Here is a 20,776-nt window from a genome sequence, read left to right on the forward strand (position 1 = left end):
GCCCTTAATTAGAAGCTRTCAGAAAACCACTAACTGCTGCTGACGGGTCGCCTGGCTCCGTAACTCACAATTACTGTCCACACACTGCAAGACACAGTGRTACAAATTTATTACAGTGGGAGACCTGTTTTAAAGAGTCCTACATGTCCAATGCTTATGGGTAGGAGAAATTTTCCAGTCATGTTGAATTCTTGCCAATGTACATAACTGATTTGGAGTTCAAATGCAAGACATTTGTTTATTAAAAACACATACACAGAGGCAGCTCGCTTTGCAGAAACATAAAGAGCATAATAAAACACAACACTAACGCCTATGAAGCATGTAACGGTCCTGATTAATGGTATCGCACTTAAAGCAACAAGCGCTGGGATTGAAAGAGATTCAGTGTAAAAGCACCGAGAGGCTCAGCGCTGGGGCTCACTTCCCCACGAGTAACCTGAGCATGCTAGTAAAACCAAAGGAGCTGCTCCTTCTAACGGCATCAGTAAATTTGGCCCTTGGCTAGCGTGAATTTTATTCTCCAAGCTGCCTCTGCCTCCAGCCAAGATGCTGGTAAGGACCAGAATTAAAATGGCTAAAAATAAAGCAGGCTAAGATATGCGGAGCATGTAAAACTGGTATAACTTTGCTGTAGTAAAGAAACGATGACGGAGTGGGTTTCTCTGGATTTTAAATACACGGAGAATTTATAACTACAGCTCATAAAGTCAGATTCACAGAATCAAGTCTCCCCAAAAAATTAAGCTACAGCTGCCGCTAGATATTACAGGAGCTATACCACTCTGGCAAACGCTTCTGAATTTCTAGATAAATATCATCATGCTGCCTGGTCCTGAGAGTTTTTATTTCCAGTCCTAAGGACGACTGATTTTAACATGGACTAGGAGTTCCAGTTTGACCAGGCTAACAGTCAGATAATATTATTGGAAGACTTCAAAAGGCAAGTAAAAGTGTTACTGCGGTTTTTCAAAGCTGCTACACAGTTATCCAAGCCTCAGCACAGATCCATGGCATGGCCAGGAACACATCGCTGTTCCCCCAAGTCCATTACATCAGACTTTCTCATGTGCAACCAGCCCAGTCTCTGAAAATCTGCTTTTGGGGGAGGTGATAGGGGGAGGAGGAGCAAATAAAGTGCTATACTCCTTAATAGCAAGACTTCAGGAGCCTCATCCATTTGGGAGCCACATCTCTTTTAAAGAGGAGGATTTTGTACCCTAGAAAAATTAATTACCTGTATCTTCTGATTCATCATCATCATCTTCATCATCACCTGACGAAAGAGAATCTAGAATGAGAAGGAGAAAAAGAAAAATAAGGAGTTATGCCCAGCACCACAGATGTTTCTGTATCCAGCTGTGATGGCTGTGCAGAGTCAGGGCACCCTGGCAGATGCATTCAACAAGGAGGGCACAGCTACTCTCCAGCCTTTGCTGCGTCAGAGGCTGGACTTCCAGCTCCTGCAGTTTTCTGCAAAATGAAAGGTATCATCTAAAGCAAGAAGCTACAGTAGGTTTCACACAATCACAGAATAGTTGGGGTTGGAAGGGACCTCACAAGACTGTCTAGTCCAACCCTCCTGCTCAAACACTGTCACCTACAGCTGGCTGCCCAGGACCATGTCCAGATAGGTTTTGAACACCTCCAAGGATGAAGACTYCACAGCCTCTTTGGGCAACTTGTTCCAGTGTTCAAACATCCTCACGGTGAAGAAGTGGTTTCTTCAAGTGTTCAAGTGGAGCTTTCTGTGTTTCAGTCTGCACCCATTGCCTCTCATCCTGTCTCTGGGCACGACTAAAAATAGTCTGGCTTCATAAACCCTCAGACCCATCAGATATTTATACACACTGATAAAATCCTCCCTGAGCCTTCTCTTCTCCAGGATGAAGAGTCCCAGCTCTCTCAGCCTCTCCTTGTACWAGAGATGTTTCAGTCCCTTACTCATCTTTGTAACCCTTCGCTGGACTCACTCCAGTATGTCCATGTCTGTCTTGTACTGGGGAGCCAAGCACTGAACCCAGTGCTCCAGCTGTGCCTCACCAGTGCTGAGTGGAGGAGAAAGATCACATCCCTTGACTTGCTGGCAATGAGCTACGTAATGCAGCCCAGCATGCTTTCAGCCTTCTTCGGCACAAGGGTGCATTGCTGGCTCATACTCAGCTTGTCCATTAGGACTCCCAGGTCCTTCTCTTCAAAACTGCTCTCCAGCTGGTCAGCCTGTAGCCTGTACTGGTGYATGGGATTATTCCTTCCTAGATGCAGGRCTTAGCATTTCCCTTTTTCAACTTCATGATATTCCTCTCTGCCCATTTCTCCAGCCTGTTGATGTCCCTCCGAATGGCAGTGAAACAATCTGGTGTATCAGCCACTCTTCTCCATTTTGTATCATCAGTAAATGTGCTGAGCGCCCATCATTTAGTCATTAATGAAGATGTTGAACAATATTGGCTTTAATATCGACCCCTGGGGACACCACTAGTGACTGGCCTCTAGTTGGACTTTGTGCCACTATTCACAACTCTCTGAGCCCAGCAGTTGAGCCAGTTTTCAGTCCACCTCACAGTCCTCTTATCTAGCCCATACTTCATTACCTATGGGGATGTTATAGGAGAYAGTGTCAAAAGCATTACTGAAGTCAAGGCAGAAAACATCTACTGCTCTCCTCTCATCCACCAAGCCAGCAACCTCATCCYTGAAGACTATCAGGTTTGTTAAGCACAATTTCTCTTTTGTAAACCCATGCTGACTATTCCCAATCACCTTTCTGTCCTTCACTTGCCTTGAAAAGGTATCTAGGATTAGCTGCTACATCACCTTCCCAGGGTGATGTCACTGTTCCTGTGAGTTTGAACGGCCTGGGGTTCCCTTCTTAAAAGACAGAGGATAGGGGAGACTTTTGCTTTCTTCCAGTGCTCGGGAGCCTCTCCTGATCACCATGACCATCCAAGGATAACCAACAGTGGTCTTGCAGGGACACAGATCAGCTCCCTCAGCATGCGCGGGTGCATCTTGGCAGGACTCTTGGACTTGTGTGTGTTCAGCTTGGGCAAGTGTTCCCTAACCTGATCCTCCTCCATCAAGGAGCTACCAAGTTTCCAGGGCTGAAAGTCATCTTAATAGCCACAGGGGTATGAATTGCCTCAGGTGACCGAGAGGAGACCACTCAATAAACAGAGTAGTCCCCAAACAGCCTGCCACCCCTGTACCTGGGCAACAGGCACAAGTTTTCCCCCAGGGACAAGCACACGTGTTTCACATTCCCCATTCATGCAGAACTACCAGCTCACCCCTCCTACACTGCTCCCACGCGCCTCCTAACCAGTGCATTTGCACCTGCAGCTACTATTAGGCCAGAAGCTTTCTAAACTGGGACAGAAATGTAGTGAGTTTACCCGCGCTCTGCCATCAGAGAGCTGGTGACCAATGCCAAATGCTTCTCCATGTGTGAAATGCTTGTTCTCTTTGCCAGCAAACAGTCAATTCCAAACAGGGAAGTTTCTTTTTAAAGAATAAATTCTCCCCTACTTTTTGTTTTGCTAGCATTCACTCCGTAGACTTTTTATTTCACTGAATCTCAAAGTGGCAAGTCAGCAATTCTCATTCACTTTCTCTGTGCTGTTCTTTTAACTCAATACACCTCGGCCACTTCTTCCCATGTTAACTCCTTGCTAAACTGCACAGACCGAAGCTTTTAAAACTTCTCCTCATCACCAAACTTCTCTCTGGATAGACATTTTCTGGTGACTCCTYGAACCAGCTCACTCTGGTTATATTCCATCTACAGAGGCACCTTGAGGTTGAAACCGAACACAGGTTAGCAGATGGGAAACTTCCATCAGTATCTCACAATGCTCAAAAACTTCCTGAATCCATTTTCTTATTGTAGGCCAACATCYTTCCTTTCTCGAGTTGTCTATAATAACGCCTCAATCCTTTTTTTCCCCTCAAATGACTACTGTAAATGTAAAGCCTATAATAAAATAGCAGCTGTTTAAATGATTTAGTGCAACTCAATGTTTGCAAGATTCAGCCATYTCTCACTTTACATAACCTGCAGGAACTTCTTTTTTAAATAAAGGCGAAATGATAACAGTRCAGCAGCCTTTATGTTCTGATACTGCAGTAGAAGAACTCAGCATTAAACACTGGAAAAGAGGAAACTTTATGAGCGTTCAGCATGTAGCCAGAAATGTAATGCACTAGTTTAGACCGAGTCAGGCAGAATGTCCTTCATTCCAAGATGTGCTCTCAAGTTTTCTATCGTTCTCTAACCAACTCAGTGATAAAAAGCATGGAGGATAAAAAAAGGGGGGGGAGAGGAGGAAAGATAACAACAAGCATTACTTTTCTGCAATCTGGGAAGAATTTACAGACACATTCACTGTATGTATGAGTAAGTAACACAGGAACCATCTCCCTGCCTTAGATTACAGTCGCACATTGTGCTTTGCACCTTCTGTTTGGCACAGTCTCAAGAGAGACATTAAGCACATATGTAAGTGCAAATCCATGGTTAAGGTCCTGCTGGCAGCAGAACCGGGGAAATGCCACAGGGCTTGCTGAAAGCCAAGCACATGTTTAGGTGTTTCGGTTGAACCAGTAGGTTTACTCAAGTCCCAGCGAAGGCAGAAACCTAGCCAAATACCCATCAGCATTGGCAGATAAATGAGCAAATTCTCAGCCCTGCACCGTGAGACTTTGTTACACATATATTAACACGTGATTATAGTTTTCTTCTGTTTTCAAATGTACCGGTCCCAACGGGAGGAGGAAAAAATCAGCAGGACCAAGGGGGACTTTYGACCTTGTCTGTATTTCAGATGAAAGCTTTTCAGGGGAACTGCAGCTTAGGTTTCACGAGCAGATATCCCACGTTCAGAGCTACATTCYTCTTCAGGGTACTCGAATAGTCACCTTTTTCAGAAAGTGACTAAGAATTTGCTAAGCTAATTGTTAACTATTTACTGAAATAGTAATCCTTTCCAGAGGACAGTGAGAACTGGCATCCACAGTAACTGCTAGACACTATTTCTGAAAGGGCCTTAATTATGCACAATTAAGGGGTTTAATTTCATTAGCTACCTGTTTTGAAGATCTTGGTCTTTGGAATTTTGGAAGCTCTTTTTGCTCGGTACCAACCTACCACCAGTGCTACTCTGGGCACTTGTTCTATCTCCATAGGCCACTAAATCTGAAGGCTGTTTTGTGCATGAAATGATCGCAGAAATAGAGTTTCTGTAATCAGCCCTGTATATCAGTTTGGGCATRAAGTTTTTATTTGTGATTCACATAATGTGCTTGCGTTCCAAGAGGACAGTACGTTTTTCTCTTGTAAACCAATAAAACGCTCAAGCCCACATGTAACAAGAGTTGCATTTTTAAGCAATCAGACCCTGTTAATAATCAATCTATTTCTCAGTTTAGAGGAGCAGCTTCGGTCTTCTCAGTTATCTAACGGTTCCTAATGCAAACGCCAATTTTGGTTCATAGCAGTCAACAGGGAGGCCTCAACACCCTGAAAAGGGTTTGGTGAGACGAGAAGCACATTCGGCTCGCCTGCAAGACCTCTCAGTGTGGTGACACAACGTGCCCACRCAGGGAAATGCCAACCAAAGCGTTTACTACGGGCTCTGCCTTCAGCACAACCATCTCTGCTGCAAGCTCAAAACTCACAGCCCCACGCAGAAGAATCCTGAAATGGTGCCAGGACCTAGAAGCATCAATTTAAATGAGATTTCCATGTATATCACCTATTTTGAATATGCCTCTTTTCAGTATGGTCCAGCTTTGTTCACTTAGAGCACAGATYCATACAACTCAAGTTTGTTAGCACAGATTTAAACAAATTTAATGTAGAGCACAACTCCGGCCCCTAACATCAGATATCAATGTAAATATTCAAGGCGATATCACAGCTAATCACCAATGCTACCTTTAAGAAGTGGGAACATACACCATGAATCTCAGGTAGCAATCTCCCCTCTGGAGTGGAATACTGAGCAATCAATAAAAATTACGGAGAAATATCGGAGAATACAAGAGGCGCCACTATTGCCACATGAAGCAGGGCTTCAAAGTTTCAAACAAGTGGGGCTGACAGCTAAAACCGAGACTCCTACATTATCAGCACTTTGGTGGTAATGACAGCGGACTAATAGAATCAAAGGCTCATAATGCTGTCAGAGTGTAGGTTCGGGTTACRTGCTTGTTCCTAAGCTGTTATTAGCTATTATTAGTGAAGAGGAAAAACACAGGGGCTTAAACTTTTTAAAAGGAGGGGATTATCAGTCTTTCCACTATTAAAAACAATTTCTCACTTTACAAACTTTGGGGGCTGGCAGCTGTTTCATTTGAACGTGGAGCCGGCTGCCTTCTTCTGCCTTCCCRCTGCCCCTTGAACTCCAAAGTGTTTTAACGTCACTTAAAAAAAAAAAGCGAGAGTAATATTTCTAACAACCTGCAGTTCCTTGAATATTCCCGATAATTGTACCTAGTTAAAGAAAGGCTTTCAAGGGCCAAATACTTCTTTAAMCATTTAATTGATATGACCTTGAATCATTCTCAATAATCTCCAGCAATGTTCAATGAAAAGCAGATGTTGGTGAAGGCTTGCTGAAAAGAGCACCTATTCTCAAGACGGTTTGAGTATAGCACAAGATTCTATTTCCGGCAAGCAAAAGCCCCTTAAGGAATGGATGTAATATCTCAAGTACACCCAGATTTGCTATCTCTGTGTTTAGTTTTCATATGGAGCTCCTTACTTTTTCAGGGAGCTCAACTTCTGAGGGCACAGTAGGCAAAGGCCGACTGTTCGGGGACGCTTGATAAAGCTCCAACAGTGAAACGAAAGACTTCAAAACCTTAGATCCGCAGGGAGTTAATACTTCTGAAAATTCAGGCCTTTAATCTCTGTCATCAGGAGAATTTCTATCAGCTTTTGTTGATGACTGTTCAACTACCTATGTGGCAGTCTGAAATAATGAGGATGATTTTAGCATGATTTGCTAMCTATTTGTGAAGAACAGATTTTTCTGGCACCCTCTGTTTAGTAATCCATGCTTAGACTAGCTTGCAGCTGTTCTGTCCTACTGTCCTAACCATGGAAAACAGTCAGGCAAATGACAGCAGGTCCTTTGCTAACACGTCATGTGTCTGCAATATGTGGTTCCCTGTAAGTGCCTTTGATTGCGCTCAGCTCCTAAACATACACAGTTTATAGACGAGCTACTTCTGAAACAAACAAGTCATCTGTGATAACTGGGACAGAAGGAAGCCACATTTATCATCTACAAAAGAAACAGCTTTTAGGAACCCCCAGCTTTCATATCCAATTTTGCCACTGACTTGCCCCACAACTGGAAAAAGTCACTTAACCTCGCTGAACCACAGTTCACTCACTCATAAAAGACTTCAAAGGAACACGTAGCATTGCATCTATTTGAGCGTTCAGGGGGATTTGGGGTTTAGTCTGATTAGCACCATTTCTAAGTCTCTCTCAGCCTTAGCATCCAAGCTTTAACGTGTGGTACGGACATGCACCATTCTTTGATCGATTGTTTTTTGTTTTGCTAGTCCAGCAACTGCTTGGAATCGCTAACAAGATAGAAATCTCACTGGAGTAAGAGTGTAAAGAACCACTAGCGCTGAAAATATTAACAAAATTAAAGAAATTTTAAAAAGAGATAAATAGGAGAAATAGCTATATTCCTGCACGTACCTGTTACTCTGACTGTAAAGTTCCCCAGGACTTCATTGGAATGCCTTGGCTTGCAACTGTACAGCCCCGAGTCATCATAAGACACATTGATTATCTTCAACAGTTTTTGTCCAATATGAGTTCTGTTGGTAGGTGCAATCCCAATACCATCTTTAAACCAGAAAACAGACATAGAAGAGCCTTGAGTGTTACAGGAAAGTTCAATGGTATCTCCACTTCCAAACACCAACTCTTCCAGAAAGGCGGTCTCACTCCTCAAGTATTCTGCAAAGGGAAGAAGAAACAGCAATGAGTAAGAGCAGGTGTCAGAGAATGAAAGAACATTTCAAAAAAACACCCCATATTTGTCCTACTGATCCTTCTATGTGCCCAGAGTTCCCCCTTTCCAGACTTAAAAGTCTTGGGAAGGTTCTCTCTGAGACCCAGGATGGTGCAAGTACACCTCTACAAGGTGGAGGAAACCACACAAAAGGTGTATCATAGTGAGACGTTAACTGACTTTAGATGTCTAATGGATTATTCTTCCCTCACACCAGTTTGAAAAAGATGACTCTGCTGTCAACCCAATTACATCAACAGCAAGACCGCCATGTCCCCCGCCTTGTTTGTGCTGRCCAACATTTCCTGCACGCGCAATGCCCTGCGCGTGTCCTCTGGCATACRCCAGCTCTTAGACTGCGAGCTCCTCTGGGCGAAAGAGTCTCTCTGGCTTTGTACAACATGTATTACAAGCGGATTCTAATCCATGGTGAAGACTCTTTGCTTCTATGATTATACAATTAACAAATAAACAATAACTCAAACCAGACCAGTTTGAACCTAATCCCACAACCCAAACTCAACAAGCTTGCCTTTATTTCTGATAATTATCAGATGCAGATAAAGATCCCAATTTTGCAGCCGAAGTACATTCACAGGTTAGAATTTAACTGTGAAATCAAAGTAATTTCACCAGTTTAGATTATTTGAGGATGTGATACTGTCTTTAAGTTACTCTTCTGCAATTAAGTGAAAGGTCTGCTGTAGGTTATAAAATATAAAAAGATTCCTTTTTTCATCCTGTCATGTAAGTTTTTATTCTTCTGGAAATTTAAAACTATAAAAACATTTTTAGCCAATAATCTTATAGGGTAAAAATGATGCAGTCTAGGGACCTTAAAATGTGTTAAGCCATGGGAGGTATCATCTAGCCATAGGAAAGCCCACATATATTGAGGTGACAAACCACCTTTCCTGAAATACTTGGCAGCAATCTCAATTCAAATAATTTACATTTTGGCCAAACATTTTGGTGTACAATCAAGAAGTTTATTTTTAACAAAAAAAAAAAAAGAATTTTCCCTGAAAACATGTATTTTTAGTATATAGTATATTAGTCAAAAGAACAGAAAGACAGAACTCCAGAATCTCCTTCCTTACAGACCAGCCCCTGTTCTGATGCTACATGTTCACTCACAGTCTCTTCCAAACTGTAAGATCCTTGGGTTAAACACAGTTGAGAAAAAGAAATCTGGGGCACCTGGTAAAGAGGAATATTCTGTTTTAACTGTTCATTTCAATGGGCTTTCTYCCTTCCCTTGGACTGTAAGGATTTTTTCAATGGTACCAACTCTAGCTTCCAATTAAAAAGCCCTGGATACAGCTTCACACTTGCAGGACTGGGTACTGCTCTTTGTTTGTTGAACTTGATGGAAGCTCCTGCTAATTTAATCTACCGGAAAATAAACCCCATGCAGCTGCAAAATTCCTCCATACAAAACACACAGTTTTACCCAAGCTGTTTGCCAAATGATCAAGACCTGTATATTTTGGCTTTTATATCACAAGCCTACCAAACAGGAACAAGCCTAGACGAAGCACAAACCAAACTGTACTGATTAACCATCTAAAAAGAAGTCGCTCTTTTTTAAAGCCGTAACAAACCTGTGTTAGTGAAAAAGGAAAAAAACTATTTTTACAAAATATAATTAGGCAATAGTGAAACAAAAGGCAAATTTTCTTTAGAATTGGAGCAGAACAACTGGGGTCTGAGGTATCTTCCATGGAAAGGCCTATCATCTCATTTCTGACAACTTTGACACCTCTGTCCTCAGTCTCCGCGGCTGGTCTCCTGATGCCCATTAAATGCACACTTTACTCCTAGTGACTTTATTCCTACYGACTGGGAGTAAGACCTGGAAAGATGTAGTGGCAGTTAAAAGAAGAATGTTACTAGTRGTTTTAATCTATCTGGTCTTTTTTAACAGTTTTTCAACTTCTAAGTTCAAATGCCTATGGCTTAAGCAATAAACAGGACCAAATCAAAGACCTCAACAGTACTTAAACGTGTACTTCAGGCATGTTTTTAAGCACTTTGTCTAATCGAGACCTTGGAGAATGAGARTTTACTATTATTATTTCTCATGTAGCTTTCAAATACAATGCTAAATCCTAAAATGGAGACAGTCTCACTTCTGCACTGAGAACAGCCGGCGTTTTAAGCAGGGATCCAGACCTCAAGTATCTCACCAGGGCCCCAAATGCCAATGCACAGAACYCAGCTCCTCCTTGCCTGCTTTCCAGCTGCAGGTGCCTTGTGTTTCCAACTCATTTCCAACAAGAAGGACGGCTCTTTTCCCACCCCTGGTCTTCTGCAGCCAGCAATGACATTCCTCTGCTGAGGACAGGAAGTTGTCCCTCCYGAGGCCAAACTCTCCGGCCATCASAGTGTTGTGCAAAAGGCTGGAAATCACATTTTTTGAATTAATGCCTGCAAGAGCTCTGTGAGTAGCTCAATGCAGCCCACACTYGGTAGGTGTGTTCAAAACAGACCTTGGGGGCTGTGCTCTTCTGGAAATCTGGGTGAGGGCTAGACCTCCTTTTTCATCTCGGATCTTTCATTGCCAAATGCTAAGGAAACCAATATAGAGGAGCAGGTGGTGAGCTCTCCAGGCATGGCTGCTTCTTGCATCGGATGCGCACCTCTGATTTAGGCATTCAGAAAATTTCAGGGCAGAATAGCACAGCTTCCCAGCTGATGTTCGCACTTACTGGGGCTACAAATGCACATCTTCTGAATCTCAGTCCCGCGTCCTAACAAGACCATACTCAGTGTTGGCAAACAGCTATATCCAATGCTTCCCCATGCTACCTTGAAAATTTTCATGAAACACACCTGCTGCAAGTGAGGTTACAAAGTCCCCCCTCTCCTCTCCCAAAGGAAGCTCCCATCTGTGATCTAACTGACCTTAACAGCGTCTTTTCAAAATCCACAGTAGACAGTTATAAACACATACTTTCACAGGTATAAATTACTGTGGAATTAACTAGTGCAAGGGTTATAGGAGTCCACTCTGCCACCTGCCAGCAGCACTGGAATTAATGAGTTTGCTGCTTTAATAGGTTCTTAGAGAGGAGGAGGTAATTTAGGTTGTGGGTTYCCAAGATATGACTAAAATTCAACCATTTATTGAAGTAACAAAGCAGCAACTGGTAGAAAATTATCAAGAGACTCTTCTTCAGAGGTGTCTTTAGAAGATCAGCTCTTGTAGTATTATCACTGCTGCTTGTAGCAAATATTTAACGGAGAAGGAGACAGTTTTTAGATAGTTTAGCAGAGGAAAAAAGGCACATGGTAGGAACTAGCCAGAAGGACACCTTCCACAACAAGGAGCAGCTGGCCCAGCAATGCTAAAATGCTTTTGTGTGTATTCACTTATAAGGATAAGATACTCCATCTCCTTAGCTGCTTGGCTCATCCTGAGCGATAATTCACTTTCTGTGTGGTTTGTCGTTCCAAGTGCTTAAGTGTGTCAGTATTTCCATCAGACGTCTGCTCCTCTTAAGACATCAATACTAGCTTCAGGCTGAGCCTGGAAACGCTTTGTTTTTAATGTCGGCAGCTCTCAAGGACTGCAGCAGGATGTTTAGCGATTTACAGGCACAAAAAGGCCGAGGAAGCAAAGGGGAGTAGAGGATTCCTGGGCTGCCTCTGGCCCCCTGAACACTTTGAGATAACCTAGAGCCCTCCCATCATACAGGATGGCTGCTCACCCCGGTGATGCTGGTAATGCCCCTGCCCTGTGCGTCACTTCGCATGATGTGCAGCATGATGTGCAAGCCCAGCCTTCCCGCGCCACCCTGCACAGCGCCAGGGATTACTCTGGCTCCACAAGACTGATTCCACCTGATTATTTCTCTTTACCTGTGTTTTTCCTCCTTGAACAACATTTTGTGTTTCCAAAGTCTAAGTGTTTGGGAGTCTCATGGCAGCAGCACAGGTATAAAGCAGAGGTGAGGGACTGCCTCTCCCATCCTCCTCCTCAAGGGAGCATCTCACAACTGGGGAACATCCATCGTGTACCTGAAAAGCAGATGGTCCCAGACCTACCAAGATTCATGTGACAGAGGACTCAATGCACATGACCTTCATCAAAATATTCCTCATCCCCAAACTGAACCCTCTAAATCCCAGATAGGTAATTTTTTTTGAGTGCTTCACAGCTCATTGGTGAAATGAACTAAGTGACTCTGGTGGCTTATTTATAAGCAGATCACATTTTATCCTTTTCAAGCTGGACAAGTCATATTTGGCATTTTAACGAGCAGAAAGATAGCAGCACTCTATTTGTGCTTTACTTCAGATTAATCCTAAAATATTCCTTGTTCTATGTATCTTATTGCATCAAATCCACCATAACAACATATATTACAGGATCACAGAGAAACAACCACGCCAGAACATTCTCCTGTTGCGTCTGACACCCTCTTTCCAAGGAAAGATAATCACAGAGACCTTAGCTAATGGTCCTTAGCTAAAGAAACCTTCCCTGACCCGTAGCACCTGGCAGATGAACATGGTGTTGGTTCCCAACACCTGCACAAGCAAAACATAACCCCTTGTCCTATTTCCTCTGCTCCCTCTCCCTTCCCTCCCTCCAGCRTCAAGATCCCCCTTGGATCACATTTTCCAGGGTCTGGCTAGAGCTCTTCCAGGAAGACGTCAATCCCAGTCCCTGGAGCCTGGGACACTTTGCYGAAGCAACACCATCTTCAGAAGCAACGGGCAGCCAGGCTACCTGCCTCCACACAACAGGACTGCTGAGCGCTCACACTGCTGGGCAGAAAAAAAATCTGGCCAATCCTACAAGAGCCCAAATTCGTTTATGAACTTGATTTTAGGAAACCATGTTTGCAAATGGTCTGCTGTAGCCATTTGAAGAAGTCATTTTATCTTTCACCTATTGGGTGCTTGCTGGGGAGTTCTCTTGGAAAAGCTTAAAATAGCATTCATCATAATAAGGAAAGGTAAACTGTTTATACTGTATCATCACTGCAGTGGCCTAGACAGCTGTTACCAGACAACATTTCTTCCCAAGACGTTAACAAGCATGCTGYGCTGTACTATCACGGAGTCTTTTTTAGATTTTTGTACCAAGAGGAAAGCAAACTTTTTCTCCAGAGAAGTGACAGATAGACAGATACGATATGATAATCTGATTAGAATGATAACCAGGTTTATTTCTCTCAGTCATATGCTGCTTTCTTCATAAACAAGAGTTTATGGAAAAAAAATCTCTAGTGTTTAGCTTGGCTATACCCAATAATGACTTTGGAAGGGCTTCTAGAATGGAAAAGCAGATGTTACAAATCTGCCTTATCTAGGGAGCAATTGTTGACTCTGTTGTGCAAATCCTAATTTACATCTGCATGAAAGGTTTCAGAGATTAAATGGCATTCAAGGAGGAATATTAGCTTTTCTCTCTCTCTCCAGCCCTCCTTTGAATGGATTTACTCCTGGCAATTAGCTTTCTGTTCCATCGGCCAAGTAGAAAACAGGATTCATCAGGATTCTACAGTATCCTTTTTTTAATGGACTGTTTTCTCAAATAACCCAATTCAGATGCTGAGAGTTAGAATAAGAAATAAATAGGCAGAGAGTTAAAACAGTTACAAAAACAATTTGGCCAGAAGGATTTCCCTGCCTCACTGGGAAAGCCCTGAGGAGCAAAAAAAACAGAGAGCAAATCGAATGGGTTCCCTGGCTACACCTAAGAAAAAGGAAATGTAAAACCCCCTGAAAAATAAACCTTTGGTAGCTGCTCGAGTTTGGAGAGAAGATGGCTGTCCCAAGGAGAGCATTTAGCTGGGTGCTTGCTTGCTGAAGGGAACAGACACCAACGGGATGTTTCCCGTAAAATCTGGCCAGACAATACAATCCAGACACTTTCCATGGTTCTCCAAGCAAAATAAAAAGGAACAAAGTGACTACCATCCTTATCTATTTATCTYACAGTTCTGTACTCTGTTCTGTTCTACAGAAATAAGTTTTTTAAAACTGCCCTCCATTTCTTTGTCAGCAGCCTGGGAGGACAGGGAAGGAGGGAGCAAAGGCATCTTGGTGGGCTGCACTGCAACTTTTGGGATGCTCTGGGATGCCCAGAGGCAAGCCATGTCACCTGATGTGTCCATGGTACCTGGAGGTCATGGCACGTTATGAAGCAAGGTGAGGAGACCCGAAGAGATGGTCTGTGCTCTCCTGGGTGCTGTAGCCTTCATGATGGTCCTGCTTTATTCAAGGGGAGGGCAGCAATGAGCTGTATCTGAGTGCTCAGCAGCCTTGCCTTGAYAGCAACACCGGTCCATGCCCGGCACACGGGGAAACCAGAGTGCTTGCCCACACGTGCTGCTTGCTTGATGTGTGCATAATCCTTACMGATAAGGTCGGCCTGAAGTGGGCAACCCAGACAACTTTCTACTCAAGAGAGAGTGCCAGGAGGTCTGTTAGGCTCCTCCTAGGAGGAGCACATGAGTCCGGTCCAGTAATCAGACCGTTGGTGTCTGTCTCCAATAGCCTCCAAAGAGAGGTGGCCTATTTGCCATCAGCAGTTAGCTATGCAGAGMGACATGAGTGAATCCAGTAGTAAACTGCTACGGAGAAACAAGGCCAAACGTCTTGYTGCACTTGAGAAAGGCAAGTGCCCGGCAGGCTTAGCTGCACAATGATCATGAAATGCTGCAGCTGGCATCCTGCCTTGGCACTGAAAGCTGTGAGACTGTACTGCACAGTGAGGGTTTTGCATTTCTGCTCCTCAACATCGAAGGATCTCCAAAAACTCATCATCGCAGCTAGCAAGCCAACTGCCACCAAAGCTTTGCTAGATGTGGGGCCAGAGGCTTTCCAATGGCCTGGGCAAAGCCTGTCCACAGCCTTTACTGGAGCAGCGACAGGCTGAAGCACACGAAGAAAACACATCGTAGAAGCACTGACAGAACCTACRCTTTGTTTTTCCTGCTTTTGTTAGGCTAGGCTACCTGGCCAGGTTTTGTAGGTGATGTGCACCAAGCAATTAGGAAAGCTTGCAACAAGATCTAGGCAATAAATGAATGAGTGGTCTATAAAGCATAAAGAGAGAAACTGAATCTTCGTAAATATTTTTAAACTCTGTTATAAAAGCATTAGAAGAACAAGTTGTTGAGTAATTGTWGAGAACTATTTTTGCTGAGATTCCTCTCTCTACCCTCATTTCCTTCCTAAAATCCTTGAAAATTTCATTATATTTGGAGTTCTCAGCCTCACAGGAGTGTTCTCAGCTACTTWGTGAATACTAGCAAAATGTTCACCACCTTTTAAGCACCCTTGCAGATGAACTTTTTAAACAATCTATAGCTCATCAGGTCAGAAGTCCAGGTTTACCTCAGAGGAACTTTCTGAAGCATGTAAAGATTCACAGTTGCTTCACAACTCCCTGCCAGGCCCGGTCCAGGCAGTTACTTGTGATACTCTTCTGAAGTTGGCTTTGAGATCACATGGCAGCAGAAAAAATTTGCCATCAAGCCCCAACCTTTCCCCTTCGGTTCACAGCTATGCAGATACCAAATCCCAGCTCCTCTGAATTTGCCTTGCACTTTTAATGTGCGCTCCTCTAATCTTCATTTAATGCAGGCAGCTGGCTGTAAATACCCCAGAACAATAACGTTAATCCTAAGTATCCTGAAGACCCCCCCCCTCCTTCCTCCCTGCACCAAAACTGGAGAAAAATAAAAAGAACAGCCTCATGACAGCAAGATGGAGAAATCCAAGCTATCGACCGGGCCAAAGGAGCAGAAGTACACAATGAGCTAAATTTTGCCTGGCCTGCTAATTAAAAACGGAAGCTACCATACTCCAGAGCCAATGTTGGGAGGTGGGGGGAGTTTTCATGCTATTCAAAAATCGGCTTCCAACTGGGACCATATTCACTCAACATTAATTGTCATTCCAACTACGAGTGTCCTAGTTTCAAAATGAAAACTGCTCTCCAGTGTCGCTAGTGAAAACCAACACCAGTTTCAGGGCATTAAACAAAATTTATTGATTGCATTTTCCCACCCACTAAAACTTTAATAAGCATTAAACCTCAAACTCCTGGCCCCGCTTCCTCCCTCTAACCCTCTCTCTCCATAAAAAGGGTCAAACTCTTCTATATGGAGATTAGGACTTAATGTTTGGTATTTGTTTATGAGCCTATCAATTGCCTCTATTTCAGGGGGAGAAAAAAGCACATCTAAAAAAACCTCTCTCGTACATGGATTAAGAGAGGCCAAAGGTTTAGAGTAGTTTGAGATTTTTTTTCCCAGCTGATTGCGGGTTTTAGATATATTACAGATCATGTTTAGGTGAACAAAATAAGTAAATATTCTCTTCATAAGTTTCCCTAGAGTTACATAAAACGGACTTTTTCACGGATTCCTGTTTCTCACTAATAAGGCACAGAGCTTCAAGTCTTCTCTGCTAGCTGTTTTCAACAGTGTAAAAGGGAAAAAAAGTAACAGTTTGGGGGCCGCTCTGTCTGCGCGCTGGCTAAAACAAACAAAAGCCAAGCGTTTGAAATGCAAAGGTCGGTGATTACGCCCAGAAATCCATATCTAGGCATCGCGGGGAATGGCCACAGATTTTAAGAGTGCTTAAGTGATTTAAATGCAGAGCCTGAACTGGCTCAGCATCTTTCAAAACCAGGCCTGTTATTTGAATGCCTAAAGTGAGATTTCAGTGCCAGGTACCCACGTTTGCGAAGTCTAAAAGTAATCTCCTTTAGYGAAGCCTGATCCGTTTTTATCTAAAGTCCCGAATCACAAGTGAAGATTTTACTGAGTGGAAAGAAAATCTAACTAAAGCTGCAACATTTCCTCTATGTGCTAAAAACTCTTCTCTTACCCTTCAGCACTGATAGAGTTTTGGGAAACAGCAAAAGAAAAGTGCATGTCGAAAATTCTTTTATTTCTCTTCTTTAAAAAAGATTGCTAAAGRGATTAGACACAGCTTTGAGTTCACTGCTCTGTTAAATCAACCTTACAATATTTTTTCAGCTTGTTTGACTTGCTATTTCTGTATACGTTTGTATTTTCACCTTTCTGCATGCAAATCCCACGCTAACGTTTGTTCTATGCTTCTCRCAGGAAACTTAGTCAGTTCTTTATTTGTACTAAGTCTACGGAGTTATAGAAAACAGACTTGGAAAACAATCCCTAAATTAGCAGGACTTACTGGCTTACATGCACACACACACTCGCATACCATCCTATCCAAATGTGGCATTTTATCATTTCCAGAGGCAAGAGYAGGGCATCAGGTTCAACAGAACGGATCTTTTAACGGTCTCGCGTAACCGTATCTATTACGGTGGGTTTCTAACTGCACGTAATAAATTAAGAGAGAGTTCAAGGAAGTCATGCGTGTCTCTGTTCCCACCCCCTAAAGCAGCTTTAATGCTTCCAACAGTACCGCGTCAGGCTATGGAAATCATACAATGAAGTCGAACACCTCTACAGCAAACCATTTGAGCACTTCCATGAGGAAATGCACTTTCTGTCGCAGGTCATTTCCCCTGTCCTGCAGCGAACRTGAGCTCCTCTGCCTGTGCAACCCAGGGGTCGTGGCACACGYGCTTTCCAACACCTGCTTCACCCTTCCTGGGTGAGTGTCCCAGCTTGGCCATTCCTTTCCCTGCCAGACCARCCTCTCCAACCTCCTGCTCTCCAGTCCTCGCTACCCAAACTGCCAGGAAAGCGCAGAAGAGCCTCTCCCAGCTCCCTGCTTCACAAGCTTGTCACTCCTCTTCCACAGCTGGAAGATGCAGAAAATCGAGCTGAGCTACCTTGCAAGTGCTGGACCCATCTGGATGTCAGGCGCCAAGGTCGTACTGCAGCCAGACTCCTGGGATGAGGAGGGGGTGGATGGTGGGATGAACCACCACGAGCAAAGCCGTTAAGATGTGCAACCTCCCTGCAGATTTTTCTCTACACAGACCTGTTTCTTAGCACAGACATAAGCAGAGCAAGAGCTGCCCCCTGGATGGCAGTAAGACCACAGAGCAGTTTAGACCCTGGTGCCCATAGAGCCACTGGACAGGGGAATGTCTGAAGCTCGCACTCAGGTGAGGACAATATTAGGCCAGGTCCATGACCCTGACTCAGATCCTGTATCTGCCTAGAATCACCCTCCAACCTGCAACGTGAACCTGTTTTATCTTCAGTGCCACCAGAGAGAGACACCGTCTCGGTGGCAGGGAGAAATTTTGCTCTACACAAACAGGTTGATGCTTTTCATCCTTCCTTTCTCAGTCCCATGAAAAAAACAGCAACTCCTCAGCGATTCTCGCATGGACGACTGCTAGGTCTCTAAGAGGGCCACATGTCTCACCATCAGCTGCAACCAGCTGCAGGAGACCTTGACCCCAGGATGGTGCCACCCCCTCTGACCCACCACTGCTCAGCTGAGCCGTGTGCTCCAGGCCCCTGCACCTCCTTCTCGTCACCGGATGGCCATGTTCAAGTGCTGAGTAAAGCCATCCCTGCAAAGACTGCACAGCTTGTCTAAACCTAATTTGCTATTCACTGGGGTGAGGGAGCAGGAGGGGAAGAAAACCTCTACTTTAAACATGCACACATATTTTCAAAGTACCTGAAAAGGTTTTGGGAACTTTGCGCCAAGACTAACACATTCCAACTAGAAGATTATTTTATGCAAAGTGTGTAGATGGCCCCTCACAGGAAGGATTTGCGTTCTGCCACTGCACAGGGTGGTAACAGCCAATATCACACTGGTAGGCCAGGTTGTTTTGAGCCCTGCAACAGTGCCTGGACCTCCCTCCAGGAAGACTTTCTTGATCAGGAAGCCCACCACCTTCTCCTCTAGACTCCTTCTCAAATCCCACAACCGCCAGCACAACTATAAATAAAAATGAGGCAAAAATCCTGTTTCTGCACTAAATAATAAACATGTTGGAGTCACCGTACAACTCAATAAACACTTTCAAGGACTTGCTTTCTTTTTTGTCTGGGCTGCGTGCGGGTGGTTAAGCAGAGGGCAGATTTCAAAACATTTCTTGGGCAGCAGGTTTTAGCTTTGGGTTTCCTTTACCTCCTTCTCTAAATAACGCAACACTAATTGAACCACCGGCCAAAAGAAACTAAAGCGTGATCCTTTCTTCCATACCCAAGGGGTTCCCGTTTGCCCCTGTTGCTCTCTCCCCTCCACGCCTTGCTGCCTGCAACGAGGGCAAGGCAAGGCGCTGCTGCCGACGTGCCCTGCTCAGAGACACGCGAGGCTAAATCAGACGAAGGTTGAGTGGGACACACTTGCCACAAAGCCACCTAGCTTGTCCTCTCTCAAGAATGGTCCCCACCAAAGCTCTGTATCTATACTGTACATATTGAAACTCTACAGTATTTACAGTGTATCCCAGGTGGGCAGGGAACAGGGGCTGCGGGAGGGTGAGGAGGAGATGACAGATGAGATACTGTCTGATGACATATCTTCAAGGATAACTGTTCCCATAGCAGCTTATAGCCCTTGTTCCTGAGCCAGTGAAATCGGGAGCCCGGGAAGTCTGCAACTTATCTTTATGCTTAACTACAGATTTCAAGTGCGTGACAAGAAGCCCTCACTCTGCAACACTGCTGACCCAGGTGCCTTTGGGCTGAGCTGCAACAAGCCCTCCATCTCCAGTCATCACTCACTACCTCATACGTGCTGAACTTAGAAGAAGGTGGGYGACGGATCTGTAAGCAAGACCAGGCAGGGATGCAGAGAGGACACCATCTGCTGCTCCTCACTTTTCTCTCCTTCCTCTCTTCTTTTTTGTTTTGTTTTTTTATATTATTATTAATCAATTAGTGAATTGGGAGGCAGAGTTTCTCTGCCGGCGCCTCTTCCGCTCACCCCTGCGGGCGCCGGAGGGCTGTGCAGGGCAAAGTGCCGCCCGTGGAGCGTGAAGCACCGTGAAGGCGGGTTAGCGGGAGATCTGGGCTCCCAGCCCTGCGGCTCATCTCACCCAGGCACACGGCCTCCGGGGAACCGACTGACCACACTTTGCAAGAAAGAGGCTTTCTGAGTTTTCCCTGGAAAAAAAAAGGAAAAAAAAAAAAAAAAAAAAAAGAAAACATGCTTTCATGAAAAGCTGCGAGATCATGCATAATCCACCAGCCATAAAAATGAATGCATGTTTTATTTTATTTTGCGAGTGTTCCCCCTGCTCCAACTGCACTCATTTGCAGCTCATTTCTTACACGGTAAATACCAGCTAATTTATGCACCTCCATTTACCAGCCCCCCCAACTCCTGCCCGAATCCCCAGCCCATTAACATAACTATTTAAACTGGACATGTTTTCTTAAACATTCTTCTTCTTTCATAAACTGCCAAGTGACAGTTGTTTACTGTCAACAAGCCTGGGTAGTCTAAGACAGGGAGAAATACGCCCTTGCAAAAGGCAGACATATCGGCTACCAAAGGAAGATTAAAATCTGGTGGGTTTTTTTAATTCTCCCTTCCTAAAAATGCTTTATTCGGACAAACATGCATGCAACACATCAGGAGGGATGGCAGCACGCGTAATTCCAATCATTCTTTTAATTGAAGACAGGCTCATGGAGGATTTATCTGTAGTTACACGTTAGTCGTCCGTACACACTCTTTGCTCCCGGCTCTTCCAGTTGCAACTGGTCGTCTCCTTTCTTTCTTTTTTTTTTTTTTTTTTTTTTTTTTTTTTTTTTTTTTTTTTTTTTTACTCAAGAGCAATGCTATATTTTATGCTT

General features: G+C 44.0%; 1 protein-coding gene across 4 annotated transcripts in view; it reads right to left on the reverse strand.

The window, feature by feature from the left end:
* Positions 1-20,776, reverse strand: part of FGFR3 (fibroblast growth factor receptor 3) — a 58,102-nt gene that overhangs the window by 29,736 nt on the left and 7,590 nt on the right. For all 4 annotated transcript variants that reach the window (XM_085309672.1, XM_085309671.1, XM_085309670.1 and 1 more), the window contains 2 exons: positions 7,721-7,984; positions 1,238-1,291 (listed from right to left, as the gene is read on the reverse strand). In XM_085309672.1, the coding sequence (XP_085165798.1) occupies positions 1,238-1,291; positions 7,721-7,984 (318 nt within the window). The remainder of the gene's footprint in view (positions 1-1,237; positions 1,292-7,720; positions 7,985-20,776) is intronic.

This window comes from Rhea americana, unplaced genomic scaffold (assembly GCF_003343005.1).
Source record: "Rhea americana isolate MKP2758 unplaced genomic scaffold, rheAme1 scaffold_30, whole genome shotgun sequence".
Taxonomy (NCBI): domain Eukaryota; kingdom Metazoa; phylum Chordata; class Aves; order Rheiformes; family Rheidae; genus Rhea; species Rhea americana.